General features: G+C 33.8%; 1 protein-coding gene across 1 annotated transcript; it reads left to right on the top strand.

Annotated features, from left to right (window-relative positions):
- The first annotated feature begins 315 nt into the window (after positions 1-315).
- LOC139869012 (uncharacterized) lies at positions 316-15,813 on the top strand. Its single transcript, XM_071857346.1, has 2 exons — positions 316-361; positions 15,053-15,813. Exons 1-2 carry the CDS (start codon positions 316-318, stop codon positions 15,811-15,813), a joined length of 807 nt encoding a protein of 268 aa, XP_071713447.1.
- The last annotated feature ends 281 nt before the right edge of the window (positions 15,814-16,094 follow it).

Here is a 16,094-nt window from a genome sequence, read left to right as displayed (position 1 = left end):
CAAAATGAGCTGCGCCTCGACCTATATAATAATGTGTGTGACGCTGTTATGCGCGGTGACACGAAAGCCACGTCAATAAGAAAAAGAATCATTCTACCATCTTCACATACTGGAAGCCCACGATATATGGTACAGAACTACCAAGACGCAATGGCACTATGTCGAGAGTTTGATAATCCAGATTTATTTATCACCTTTACCTCTAACCCTAAATGGCCAGAAATTGAAGGCATGTTGTCTTATATAGAAGGTCGATGAGCACCCGATCGGCTAGACATTGTTGCAAGATTGTTCAAACAAAAGCTTGATTCCCTCATGACTGATATAATGAAAGCTCATATATTTGGTACAACTGAAGCAGGTAGCACCTCTAGATCCTTACATACGCAATTAAGGTTTTTTTACCCTTTAAACTTCCCGTTATAACCACATTTTCTTTACATTCCATACTCTACACACCTCAGCTGGACCTGTATTTAGTTTAAATGGCCTGCTAGTTATTAGATGTATTACACTATTTACCCTTTTATTTTAGTATTTGTTCAACGACATAATAATAATACAAAATTTAACTAATAATTTAAATACCCTGCTAAATAATGGAGGCATTGCACTATTTACCCTTGACTTCAGTAATTGTCTGGCCACATAATATTGGTGCAAAAATTTATACAATAAACAGTATGTTTAACTACCTTCATTCTAATACTATTTCATCTCGGTTTTGCTTTAAAAAGAATTGAGATGACCCGTCCTAATCCATAAAGACGAATACAATAACATATGGTTACATTGCGAGGTATTTGATCTCTATATGATACATTTTACAAATATTGCATTCATTTTTAAAAGACAACCTTTCATTACATCGAAAGTTGACAAGTATGCAAACCCTTTCATAATTATCCAAACTATAGATGACTTAATATGTCATTTACTTAATAATGATCTTTATTGAACTCGACGACTTGAATGCAACGTCCTTTGAAATATGTCATGTATGACTCCAAGTATTATCTTTAAAATAAGCAAATGCACAGCGGAAGATTTCTTTCAAACCTGAGAATAAACATGCTTTCAAGTGTCAACCAAAAGGTTGGTGAGTTCATTAGTTTATCATAATCGATTATTTCCATAATTTTAATAGACCACAAGATTTTTATTTCCATTTCTCATAAACATCATCTCATATCAGGCATTTCGCAAACACTGTATAGAGATAAAAATCATTCATATGGTGAACACCTGGTAATCGACATTAACAAAACGCGTCTAGAATATCCCCATCATTCCGGGACTCTCATCGGACATGATAAAATTGAAGTACTAAAGCATCCGTAACCCGGATGGGGTTTGTTAGGCCCAATAGATCTATCTTTAGGATTCGCGTCAATTAGGGTGTATGTTCCCAAATTCTTAGATTACCAGACTAAAAAGGGTGATATTCGATTCGATAATCCAACCATAGAATGTAGTTTCGATTACTTGTGTCTATTTCGTAAAACATTTATAAAAGCAGCGCATGTATTCTAAGTCCCAAAAATATATATTGCAAAAGCATTTAAAAAGGGAGCAAATGAAACTCACAATACTGTATTTCATAGTAAAAATACATATGACGTCATTGAACAAGTGTAAGGTTGGCCTCGGATTCATGAACTTATATTAAGTATGTATATATATATATATATATGTGTGTTGGTCAATATCTGTCTAACAATTTAGGTCAAGTCGTAGTGTAACACAATCCTAATGCTCGAGACTGATATGCAAAAGTCAAAAAAACTCATCTTGACCCAAAATGACTTCCAAAATCTATACATGTTTATTATATAACTTAAATATAGTCATTATATATATTAAATATATTTATCAGATTTTATTAAAGTAAATAATACAAGTCATTTATTAATATATCAAAATATATATATGATAAAAATATTCTTTTATATATCGCAAATAAAATTTATAAAGCTCAGTTAATATCATAAAAATATAGTGGTATGTATTATTATATTACGTGTGGTAAAAATATCTTTGTATCACATATTTATTTGATAAAATAATATTGATAATAATAATAATGAGTAAAGGTTGTATTATTTTGTAATAATAATATTAATAATTATTATTCTACTAATAATAATAATAACAATATTTATATTTACTAATAATGCTATTATAATGAAATGATAATTCTGATTATGATAATTTTAGTAATAACAATACTTTTTAATATTAACAGTAATAATAATATTTTATATAAAAATAATAATTCTATTCAAAATAATAATTTTAATTATAATAATACTAAAATGATAATAATAATGATATTTTATAATAACAATGATATTTCTATTAAAATGATAATTTCAATAAAAATGATAGTTTTAATATTAATGATACTTTTAATAATAATAATAATGATAAAAATAATGAAAACGATATTTTTATCTAATTCAATATCTTACAATATATTAATTTCATCATGATACTTATACTCATTATTTCCTAAATCGATTTGTTTAATAGCTTTTAGTCATCTTTTATATCGCATTTATAATAGTGATAATAATAATAATCATAATAATTAGATGATACTAATATTAGTTTTTAATGATAATGATACTAATAATAATAATTATAATAATACTAATGATAATACTAATAATTATTATAATGATGATAATAATAATAATAATAATAATAATAATAATAATAATAAAAATAATAATAATAATAATAATAATAAAAATAATAATAATAATAATAATAATAATAATAATAATAATAATAATAATAATAATAATAATAATAATAATAATAATAATAATAAAAATAAAAATAACCTTATTGATAATAACGATAGTATTAATAATAATAATAACAATTTTAATGATAATACGTATATTGATAATGATAACGATAATAATAATAATAGTTATTAGATAATAATAATAACGATAATCATAACGACGATAGTAATAATAATAATCATTTTAATAATAATAATACTAAAATTAATAATAATTCAGTTGGCCATATCTTTTAATCTGTTCATCGAAACCATAAGCTTTCTAAATGAAAAGTTATTAATTTTTCGCCAGTTTTCCAACGAAATGCATATCATATACCTTATCTGTAAGACCCTAATCTTCATTGTACAGCAGAGTATATAGAGTACATAAAGTGTGGGAATGATTGTGCAGTTAAACAGAAGTCAGAGAGCAATCTGAGCTTAGTGAGCGCCGCGCACACCAAAGGGAGCGCGCCGCGCACTCCCTACTGTAGCCGGGTTTTTGCTGTTTTAATGATATATTTTGATGGGCAATTTGGTAATTTCACTTGTGGACGAGTTAAAGGCCAGTTGGTCAGTTGTGGAGTATCATTAACTCCATTATCAACAACCTTATCCCCTTTAATTAAATTTTAGAGTGAGAGTGTGATTCTTGAGTGAGAAAGCTTAAATCTAAGGGGAAGAAGTTGTTCTCGGACCAAAGTGCGGGTATTAAAGTTGTTCATCCCCTCTCTAGCTCCGTTGTGGTTGTAGTGGTATGTTCTAACTTTAATTTTCTTACTTTGATTTTGTGTAAGGGTTAGGGTTTGGGTAAATGAAGAACATAAAACCCATATTTGGTGATTTTGGGTGTTCTTGGGTAATATGGAGTCATGAAGACTCATTGGTAACTAACCTAGGGTTTCAAAGTGGTAATTGATGTTTATAAGTCCTAATTGGTTAGTTAATTACTAGCACACCTAGTTAATTAGTAAATGGGTGTTAGATGGGTTAGTAGATAACCCGAAATGGGTATGTTGACTTTAAATTAGTCAAAGGGCTAATGATTGACCTAATTGGGAAATATGGGTATGAAATACCCTAATTGTGTAATGGTTAGTGTTGTTGGACCTTAATCACTAGCTTTTAAGTGATTAATGATGGTCTTGACCCCTAAAGGGCGGTTTTGGTGAAAATGGGGCATTTAATGCATTTAAGTCATTAAATGCACATGAGTGAAGTGTTGGTATTTAGTCCAACAAGTTTGTTTGTTGATCGAGTGCTTATATTATTAGGTACCTTGCTTTGAAGCTTGTGGAGGTATAAATCGTCACCAAATCGTTAAGGTGAGTGGAATGATTATATGCATATGTATGTAAGGTAATTATTTGTAAGCTATGGTATGAACCAAAGAGCCGGTAGTGCCATAGTATGTGCGAGCGTGCTATGATGTGAACTAAAGAGCCGGTAGCTTCATAGTACGTGTGTTATAGTGTGAACCAAAGAGCCGGTAGCGCTATAGCACGATTTGTTAGGGTGTGAACCAAAGAGCCAGTAGCACCTTAGCGTTGTTAGAGTGTGAACCAAAGAGCCGGTAGCACTCTAGCGTGAGTATGACTCGAGTTGTGATGTGAACCAAAGAGCCGGTAGCATCATGACAAATGCGTATGGTGTGAACCAAAGAGCCGGTAGCACCATGACGCGAGAATGGTTAACCATGGTTGTGTATTTTGTTTTGTAGCATATTATATTATGCCGATTATATGTTATTGATTACGCTAGTAGCGATTTGTTAGAGATTATTAGCGTTGTACTTGAGATGGTATGCTAATTGTATTGCTAGCGTGTATGTGGTATATGTGTAAGTGATTGCAAGTAGGTATGTTATATATATATGGGTATAATTATTGCATTCACTAAGCTTTGCTTACCCTCTCGTTGTTTATCTTTTTATAGGCTCCGGCGTCGACAAAGGTAAGGGCCTTCAATTGGATTAGAGATCCCGCTTGTTGTTTAGGGGACGCTTTTGGGATGTGATAGCTTTTGGAGTATGACCAAGATATGGGTAGTTTAACCCCAAACACCATGCTCATAGTGTCGTTTGGAATTTAAACTAGTGTGGTCGAAACTCGAACTTTCGTATGAAACTCGTAAAACGGCCGATGTGGGCCCCGTTTTATAAAACTCGTTTTATGTTTGAATCGTATGAGTTTTTCATATTAGAACATGTTGTGTAAAGCGTTTCGTCTAAATATGTCGGGAAGTGAGAGATCTTTATTCAAAAAATTGAAAATTTGGACAGAACTGAAAATAGGCCTGTGCGCGCCGCGCACCCTGAGCTGCTGCGCGTGGCGCACTACCCTGTAAAAAAAATAAAAATTTTATTTTATGCGTGTTCGATTGTATATTGGGTTGGGTCGTTACAAGTGGTATCAGAGCATGGTCTAAGGGATTTAGGCGACTTGAGATAGGTGCCTAGACTTAGATTTATTTGTGTATGCGCTTTATGCGGGACTTGTAGGAGACGGGTCGGACCGGGAGTTGATTAGTGCTTAGGTTTATGTGAACTAACCTTGCGCTAATTGTTTTGTGTTGTGTTAGCAATCAACAAGCAAGATAGACGTTGTACTAGCAAGTTAATGCGACGTGCTCGCGTAACAATGATTAGCTACCATTGTTACGAGTTCAAATCGTGTCAAACAAGCGATGTGCGACAATTGTTGAGCAAGATGGGGTAGTGTGGTGTATATGTATATACATATGTGTTAAGTTTTCTCGTTCGTTGCTTAACCTTTTCCGTTTTATAGTATGAAGACGAGAAACGGACCCGAGACAAATGAAGGGGGTTCGAGCGAGGATGCTGAGTTTACGGCCAAGGTTGAGGCCATTATGCAAAGGCGTCATGAGGCCTTCTTAGAGGATGTTAAGAAGATGTTCTTGGATTCGATTGACGAGCAAGTAGTCAATCTAGTCAAGGAACAAGTTAAGATTGTTCTTAATGAGGATAAAGCGGGAAGACGAGACTTTCACTATAAAAACTTCAAAGATGCTCAACCTCCCACCTTTGAAGGTGAACGAGACCCTCTAAAGAGTGCTCGATGGATCTCCGATATGGAGGGGGCTTTCCGTACTAGTGAGTGCCCTCTCGATAAAAAGACGAGGTTTGGTAGTAGCATGATGAGGGGTGATGCCAAGTTGTGGTGGGATGCGAAAATCCGACTTTATGGCGAAGAACAAAGTATGAGTTTGACGTGGGACGAGTTTAAAGAGGAATTTTTCAGGGAGTACCGAACTTCGGCCAATCTTTCAAAGCTTAAGGACGAGTTACGTACTTTAAGGCAAGGGTCAATGGATTTGAACACTCTCAAGTCCACTTTCTTATCAAAGACCCAATTTTGCCCGGAGTATGACGGGAACGATCACATGTTGAAAGAAGATTTCTACCGAACCTTGAATGATAACTATCAAGAAAGGATTAGTAGGAATTCGGCGAAGACTTTTGATGAGCTATTTGACATCGCTAAGGGTTTTGAGTCGCTTGCTCCAAGAAAGAGTGACTTCACCTTTGGCAAACGAAAATTTGAATCTACTAGCCACTCGAACAAGAAGAACAAGAGTGTGACTGAGAGCGTCGGTAGTGCAAAAAAGGGGGCTTCTAAGAGTTTTGGGCCCACGTGCTACAATTGTGGTCGACAAGGGCACTTGGCCCGTGATTGTACGAACTCATCTTCCAACAAAATCGTTTGTTTTAATTGTAACAAAGAGGGGCACAAGAGGCCGGAGTGTCCCGAATTGCGCAACGATAATGTTAAGCGATTAGAGAAGGCGGAGGGTACGGCTAGGGGTCGAAATTATTTGATGACCAATGAAGAGGCCAAGCAATCTAGCGATGTTGTCTCAGGTACTTTCATGGTTGATTCAAATTCGGCAAGGATACTCTTTGATAGTGGTGCAAACTTATCGTTTGTGTCACCAAAATTTGTGCCTAAACTTAATAAACCGTTAACTATGTTAAGTCGTCCGGTAGAAGTTGAAATAGTGGATGGCAAGACGGTGCTAGTGGTTGATGTGTGTAAAAATTGTAATGCTGTGTTTGGTGTCGAAAACTTTGAAATCGACCTCATCCCGATGACTTTGGGTGATTTTGATATCGTTGTTGGTATGGATTGGCTCGATCATAATAGATCCGATATTGCATGCCATAAAAAATCTATTCGAGTGAAGACCCTTAGTGGGGGAGAGTTAATTATTCATGGCGATAAACGAAGAAGACTTGTGCCGATATGCACTTTTGCACGGGCACGTCGTTTTCTGGTTGGTGGTGGCATGGCTTTTCTTGCCCATGTTGTTGATACTCGTGATGAGCCACCACCCATTCGTGAAATTCTGGTGGTGAATGAATTTGAAGACGTTTTTCCGGATGAGTTACCGGGTGTTCCGGCGGAAAGACAAGTTGAATTTCGCATTGAGTTGGTTCCGGGGGCTACCCCCATTGCTAAAACTCCTTATCGTTTAGCACCAACGGAAATGCAAGAGTTGTTAAATCAAACCCAAGAGTTGCTTGAGAAGGGTTTCATTCGACCGAGTGCTTCGCCATGGGGCGCTCCGGTTTTATTTGTGAAGAAGAAGGATGGTAGTATGCGGATGTGCATCGATTACCGGGAGTTGAATAAAGTGACGATCAAGAATCATTATCCATTGCCTAGGATTGACGATTTATTCGACCAACTCCAAGGTGCAACGTATTTCTCTAAAATCGACCTACGGTCCGGCTATCACCAAATGCGGGTCCGTGAGGAAGACATCGAGAAAACGGCTTTTCGAACGCGTTATGGCATTTTGAATTCGTAGTTATGCCTTTTGGTCTTACGAATGCACCGGCGGCATTCATGGATCTTATGAACCGAGTGTGCCAACCTATGTTGGACAAGTCGGTAATTGTGTTCATTGACGACATACTTGTCTATTCGAAGAGTATGAAGGAACATGAACATCATTTGCGGAGTGTGTTAAAGACGTTGCGGAAGGAAAAGTTGTATGCTAAATTCTCCAAATGTGAATTTTGGCTAAGGGAAGTTCAGTTCCTTGGCCACATTGTGAACGAAAATGGTATTCAAGTAGATCCGGGGAAGATAGAGACGGTAAAGAGTTGGGGACGACCGACTACGCCTACGGAAATCCGAAGTTTTCTCGGATTGGCCGGTTATTATCGTCGTTTTATCCAAGACTTTTCTAAGATCGCTTCTCCATTGACGAAGTTAACGAGAAAGAATGCGAGTTTTAATTGGGAGAACGAGCAAGAAATTGCTTTTCGATTGTTAAAAGAGAAGTTATGTCAAGCTCCGGTGTTAGTGTTGCCGGAAGGTGTGGAAGACATGACGGTTTATTGTGATGCTTCTTTAAATGGGCTCGGGTGTGTTCTAATGCAAAGAGGTAAAGTCATCGCTTATGCCTCTCGACAATTAAAGGAACACGAGACGAGATATCCGACTCATGATCTTGAGTTGGCGGCGGTTGTTCATGCGTTGAAAATTTGGAGCCATTACTTGTATGGTGTCAAGTGTACAATTTATTCGGATCACAAGAGTTTGAAACATCTTTTTGATCAAAGAGATTTGAATTATCGTCAACGTAGATGGATGGATGTGGTGAAAGACTACGATTGTGAGATACTTTATCATCCGGGCAAGGCGAATGTGGTCGCGGATGCGTTAAGTCGAAAGATTCATCACCCGGCATTACGATTGGGATTGTTACGTATGATTATTACTAACGATTTTCTTGAAAAACTTGGTGTGATTCAAATTGAAGCTTACGTTCACAACAAGCATGCGGAACGAATTGTGGGGCAATCGGAATTTATTACTATGGGTTCGCGTGGTTTGTTGTCTTTTCAAGGAAGAGTGTGGGTGCCTAAGATGGGGGATTATTGACGAGTGCTACTTGATGAAGCACATAAGTCAAAGTATTCCATTCATCTGGGCGCGACGAAAATGTATCTTGATTTGAGAAAATATTATTGGTGGCCGGGCATGAAACGTGATGTTGTAAAGTATGTTGAGCAATGCGTCACGTGTTTGCAAGTTAAGGCCGAGCACCAAAAGCCGTATGGTAAGTTACAACCGTTAGAAATCCCGAAATGGAAATGGGAGCACATTACCATGGATTTCATCACAAAGTTACCTAAAACGGCGAGAACCCAATTTGATTCGATTTGGGTGATAGTTGATCGATTGACGAAAAGTGGCTTGTTTCTTCCCATTCGGGAAGCAATATCATCAGAGACTTTGGCTAAATTGTTTATCAAAGAGGTAGTCGCTCGACATGGGGTTCCTATATCTATTATTTCGGATCGAGATACTCGTTTTACATCTCGATTTTGGGAAAAGTTTCATGAGGATATGGGTACACAATTGAAATTGAGCACGGAGTATCATCCTCAAACGGACGGTCAAACCGAACGTACGAATCAAACATTGGAGGACATGTTGCGGGCGTGTATTATTGATTTCGGTGGTAGTTGGGATGAGCACTTACCTTTGGTGGAATTCTCGTACAATAATAGTTATCATACTAGTATCGGGATGCCACTTTACGAGATGCTTTATGGGCGGAGGTGTCGAACTCCAATTTGTTGGGGTGAAATTGGCCAAAAGGAAATCGGGAGTACCGATTTGGTCTTAGAAACGAATAGCAAGATTGATATGATTCGGGATCATTTGAAAAAGGCTCAATATAGACAAAAGTCGTATGCCGACAAACGTAGGCGAATGATCGAATTTCAAGAAGGTGACATGGTGATGCTTAAGGTTTCGCCATGGAAAGGTGTTATTCGGTTTCGAAAACGGGGATAGTTAGCTCCTCGGTTTATTGGGCCATTTAAGGTTTTAGCTCGTGTTGGTGAAGTCGCGTATTGTTTGGAATTACCCGAAGAGCTTGCGGGGATTCATAATACATTTCATGTTTCCAATCTCTGTAAGTGTCTTGCGGATGATTCATCATGGGTGCCGTTAGACGAAATTGAGCTAAACAATCCTAATGCTCGAGACTGATATGCAAAAGTCAACAAAAGTCATCTTGACCCAAAATGACTTCCAAAATCTATACATGTTTATTATATAACTTAAATATAGTCATTATATATATTAAATATATTTATCATATTTTATTAAAGTAAATAATACAAGTCATTTATTAATATATCAAAATATATATATGATAAAAATATTCTTTTATATATCTCAAATAAAATTTATAAAGCTCAGTTAATATCATAAAAATATAGTGGTATGTATTATTATATTACGTGTGGTAAAAATATCTTTGTATCACATATTTATTTGATAAAATAATATTGATAATAATAATAATGAGTAAAGGTTGTATTATTTTGTAATAATAATATTAATAATTATTATTCTACTAATAATAATAATAACAATATTTATATTTACTAATAATGCTATTATAATGAAATGATAATTCTGATTATGATAATTTTAGTAATAACAATACTTTTTAATATTAACTGTAATAATAATATTTTATATAAAAATAATAATTCTATTCAAAATAATAATTTTAATTATAATAATACTAAAATGATAATAATAATGATATTTTATAATAACAATGATATTTCTATTAAAAATGATAATTTCAATAAAAATGATAGTTTTAATATTAATGATACTTTTAATAATAATAATAATGATAAAAATAATGAAAACGATATTTTTATCTAATTCAATATCTTACAATATATTAATTTCATCATGATACTTATACTCATTATTTCCTAAATCGATTTGTTTAATAGCTTTTAGTCATCTTTTATATCGCATTTATAATAGTGATAATAATAATAATCATAATAATTAGATGATACTAATATTAGTTTTTAATGATAATGATACTAATAATAATAATTATAATAATACAAATGATAATACTAATAATTATTATAATGATGATGATAATAATAATAATAATAATAATAATAATAATAATAATAATAATAATAATAATAATAATAATAATAATAATAATAATAATAAAAATAATAATAATAATAATAATAATAATAACAATAATAATAATAATAATAATAATAATAATAATAATAATAATAATAATAATAATAATAATAATAATAATAATAATAATAATAATAATAATAACGATAGTATTAATAATAATAATAACAATTTTAATGATAATACGTATATTGATAATGATAACGATAATAATAATAATAGTTATTAGATAATAATAATAATAACGATAATCATAACGACGATAGTAATAATAATAATCATTTTAATAATAATAATAATCATTTTAATAATAATAATACTAAAATTAATAATAATTCAGTTGACCATATCTTTTAATCCGTTCATCGAAACCATAAGCTTTCTAAATGAAAAGTTATTAATTTTTCGCCAGTTTTCCAACGAAATGCATATCATATACCTTATCTGTAAGACCCTAATCTTCATTGTACAGCAGAGTATATAGAGTACATAAAGTGTGGGAATGATTGTGCAGTTAAACAGAAGTCAGAGAGCAATCTGAGCTTAGTGAGCGCCGCGCACACCAAAGGTAGCGCGCCGCGCACTCCCTACTGTAGCCGGGTTTTTGCTGTTTTAATGAGATATTTTGATGGGCAATTTGGTAATTTCACTTGTGGACGAGTTAAAGGCCAGTTGGTCAGTTGTGGAGTATCATTAACTCCATTATCAACAACCTTATCCCCTTTACTTAAATTTTAGAGTGAGAGTGTGATTCTTGAGTGAGAAAGCTTAAATCTAAGGGGAAGAAGTTGTTCTCGGACCAAAGTGCGGGTATTAAAGTTGTTCATCCCCTCTCTAGCTCCGTTGTGGTTGTAGTGGTATGTTCTAACTTTAATTTCCTTACTTTGATTTTGTGTAAGGGTTAGGGTTTGGGTAAATGAAGAACATAAAACCCATATTTGGTGATTTTGGGTGTTCTTGGGTAAGATGGAGTCATGAAGACTCATTGGTAACTAACCTAGGGTTTCAAAGTGGTAATTGATGTTTATGAGTCCTAATTGGTTAGTTAATTACTAGCACACCTAGTTAATTAGTAAATGGGTGTTAGATGGGTTAGTAGATAACCCGAAATGGGTATGTTGACTTTAAATTAGTCAAAGGGCTAATGATTGACCTAATTGGGAAATATGGGTATGAAATACCCTAATTGTGTAATGGTTAGTGTTGTTGGACCATAATCACTAGCTTTTAAGTGATTAATGATGGTCTTGACCCCTAAAGGGTGGTTTTGGTGAAAATGGGGCATTTAATGCATTTAAGTCATTAAATGCACATGAGTGAAGTGTTGGTATTTAGTCCAACAAGTTTGTTTGTTGATCGAGTACTTATATTATTAGGTACCTTGCTTTGAAGCTTGTGGAGGTATAAATTGTCACCAAATCGTTAAGGTGAGTGGAATGATTATATGCATATGTATGTAAGGTATTTATTTGTATGCTATGGTATGAACCAAAGAGCCGGTAGTGCCATAGTATGTGCGAGCGTGCTATGATGTGAACCAAAGAGCCAGTAGCTTCATAGTACGTGTGTTATAGTGTGAACCAAAGAGCCGGTAGCGCTATAGCACGATTTTTTAGGGTGTGAACCAAAGAGCCGGTAGCACCTTAGCGTTGTTAGAGTGTGAACCAAAGAGCTGGTAGCACTCTAGCGTGAGTATGACTCGAGTTCTGATGTGAACCAAAGAGCCGGTAGCATCATGACAAATGCGTATGGTGTGAACCAAAGAGCCGGTAGCACCACGACGCGAGAATGGTTAACCATGGTTGTGTATTTTGTTTTGTAGCATATTATATTATGTCGATTATATGTTATTGATTACGCTAGTAGCGATTTGTTGGAGATTATTAGCTTTGTACTTGAGATGGTATGCTAATTGTATTGCTAGCGTGTATGCGGTATATGTGTAAGTGATTGCAAGTAGGTATATTATATATATGGGTATAATTATTGCATTCACTAAGCTTTGCTTACCCTCTCGTTGTTTATCTTTTTATAGGCTCCGGCGTCGACAAAGGTAAGGGCCTTCGATTGGATTAGAGATCCCGCTTGTTGTTTAGGGGACGCTTTTGGGATGTGATAGCTTTTGGAGTATGACCAAGATATGGGTAGTTTAACCCCAAACACCATGCTCATAGTGTCATTTGGAATTTAAACTAGTGTGGTCGAAACTCGGACTTTCGTATGAAACTCGTAAAACGACCGATGTGGGCCCCGTTTTGTAAAACTCGTTTTATGTTTGAATCGTATGAGTTTTTCATATTAGAACATGTTGTGTAAAGCGTTTCGTCTAAATATGTCGGGAAGTGGGAGATCTTTATTCAAAAAATTGAAAATTTGGACAGAACTGAAAATAGGCCTGTGCGCGCCGCGCACCCTGAGGTGGTGCGCGTGGCGCACTCCACTGTAAAAAAAAAAAAATTTATTTTATGCGTGTTCGATTGTATATTGGGTTGGGTCATTACATTATCTTAGTAGCATATGTATTAAATTCATGATTTATCATAAACTATTTAACGACGAAACTAAGCATACAAACATGCATAATCATATATACTCGAGCATTAGTCAGGGATACACTATTAATATATAAAAGATAAGATATGAATACTCACGTATCAATATTGAGATTCAATATTACAGGAAAGTACGTAGACGCAACGGAGATGATAAACACTAGGTTAACCTCACGAGCTATACCCCTGAACAATACCCATAACTTCCATAGCTATAACCCATAATTTCCTTAGCTCTATCCCATTTGAAAACTTATTTTGAAATCTCCTGAACATAACTCCGTCATAGTATTTTATGTATACTAAAAATATCTTGAAATAATACTGAGTAAATATATATATGTAAATCGATTGAGAGAGTTTAGAGAAATATATTTTTAAGTTTCTATGAAATAATGAAACCTATTGAATTCTATTTATAATATATTTTTGAATTATTAAAGTGAATTATTAAAGTATAAATTATTAAAGTGAATTATTAAAGTATGAATTATTAAAGTTAAAGTAAAGTAAAAGTAAAGTAAAAGTAAAGTAAAGGTAAAGTTAAAGTATAGTAGAAGCATAAAACTATATACGTATAACACGCGTATAAATATATATAATATTAATTTACATCGTTATATATATTTAATAAAATAAAATATAAATATCGTTATATTTATCATAATGGTTAAGAAATGACTTGTCAAAAGTGGTTCTAGATATTTATAAAAGTTATATACGTTTTAATAATAAAGTTCTTTTTAAACTGAAAATGTTTTTGTACGTTTAAAACTAAATCAAATAAGTATGATAATTTTGTTTTTCAAAACTAAATATATTTAAGAATTATTTTGTTAAAAAGTTAAAATAATGGAAATCGTTATATCATAAAATGTTTTAGAAAAGTAGAACTATATATATTCATAATAGGTTTCAAGTTTTTAAATTACAGTCTGTTGGTGAAGCATGGGATAAAGTTCAAAGGTTAAATAAACATATGAAATCATCTTAATGAAAAATGTCGAGTTACTTAACTTGTCGATATCCAACATCTAAGTTATTTACACTCCACGTTCTTACTTTCACATTAAATAAAATGAAAGTTAACATAGTTATCTTATCAAGGTCACGAGGAAAATATTATAAAACATGAATTGGAAATTAAACAGGAATTTCTACTAACCCTTGTCTAGTTCCCGTTAATTGATACATTTGTTCTTACTTGTGAATCACTTTACCAATTATTCCGAATACCGTTAAAAAAATAGATTTCTTAAGTCTCAGTGGACCTTACAACAGAGACCCGTAATCATATCACAATATATCTGATAATTCAATCATTTGATATTATCTTATAATCTCGTCGATAATTATAATAAACTTATATTGAAACAAATACTTTCATGTAAAGTATTATACATATAATACTTTGTTAACGTTTTCAATTAATATAACCATATTATATATATATATATATATATATATATATATATATATATATATATACATATAAATGTTCGTGAATCGTCGAGCACGGTCAAAGGGTAATTGATTACATGAATGTAGTTCCAAAATTTTGAGATTCAACATTACAAACTTTGCTTATCGTATAGGAAACATATAAAGATTAAGTTTAAATTTGATCGGAAATTTTCAGGTTGTCACAAGAATGCCATCATAATATCCCATGTATTATTTTGTTGCAGGTATATACATAATTGAATTTCAAAAATGCGGGTTGCCCCATGTGCATATGTTAATTTGGCTAACCCGTGATTGCAAATGCAAGAGCCCATCAGACATTGATGATCTCATATCCGCTGAAATTCCATCTCAGATTCATGATCCAGAAGGGTACAAAGCCGTTTCCGTGTACATGTTACACGGGCCTTGCGGAGGAAAAAACACAGACGCACCTTGCATGGTTGATAGAAAATGCTCAAAACATTTCCCTAAACCCTATTTTGCGGAAACGATAATAGATGAGGATGGGTATACAAACTACAGGCGGAGGAACAATGGAGAAAAAGTAAGCAAAGGCAAAAGTACGCTTGACAATGGCTTTGTTGTGCCTTACAACAGATTCCTCCTCCTCAAATACAATGTACATATTAATGTGGAATGGTGTAATAGATCTCGAGCTATCAAGTACTTATTTAAATACTTAAACAAAGGCCCCTATAGAGCAACAATAGTGATACAAGAAAATCTATCTCCTATAGAGAACTCCTCTGTAGAAAAAGTAATCGAAGTTGATGAAATCCAAAATTACTTGGATTGTCGCTATCTATCTCCATGTGAGGCTGTTTGGAGAATGTTTTCCTTTGATATCCACTTTTCTCAGCCATCGGTTATCAAGTTGTCCTACCATTTACCAAATCAGCAGGCTATCACTGTACACGATTCGGAGAACCTACCCGCACTATTACATAGGGAAAGCATAAAGGAAACCATGTTCACGCTGTAACATCCTGCCTTTTCCCGTTTACTTTTCCGTTTATTTAATTTAAAGTCTGTTATCAATTTATAACATCTCCCGTTTACTCTACGTATTTAAGGTAATTCGTTTGGTTAATTCACGCACCCGCTTTAAACTTGAGAGACCAAGGTTGCCAAGTGACCAAAGATGTGACTAGGTCAAATGGTCAAACCTTATCCTCTCCATTCATTTCACTACCTCCCTCTCTAATACTTCCATCTTTTTCTCTCAACACCTAAATCAAAGATTCATCATCCATATTCAATCTA

The sequence above is a fragment of the Rutidosis leptorrhynchoides genome, chromosome 9 (assembly GCF_046630445.1).
Source record: "Rutidosis leptorrhynchoides isolate AG116_Rl617_1_P2 chromosome 9, CSIRO_AGI_Rlap_v1, whole genome shotgun sequence".
Taxonomy (NCBI): domain Eukaryota; kingdom Viridiplantae; phylum Streptophyta; class Magnoliopsida; order Asterales; family Asteraceae; genus Rutidosis; species Rutidosis leptorrhynchoides.
Note: the sequence above shows the minus strand (reverse complement) of the source record. Positions and strands in the feature narration are given on the sequence as shown.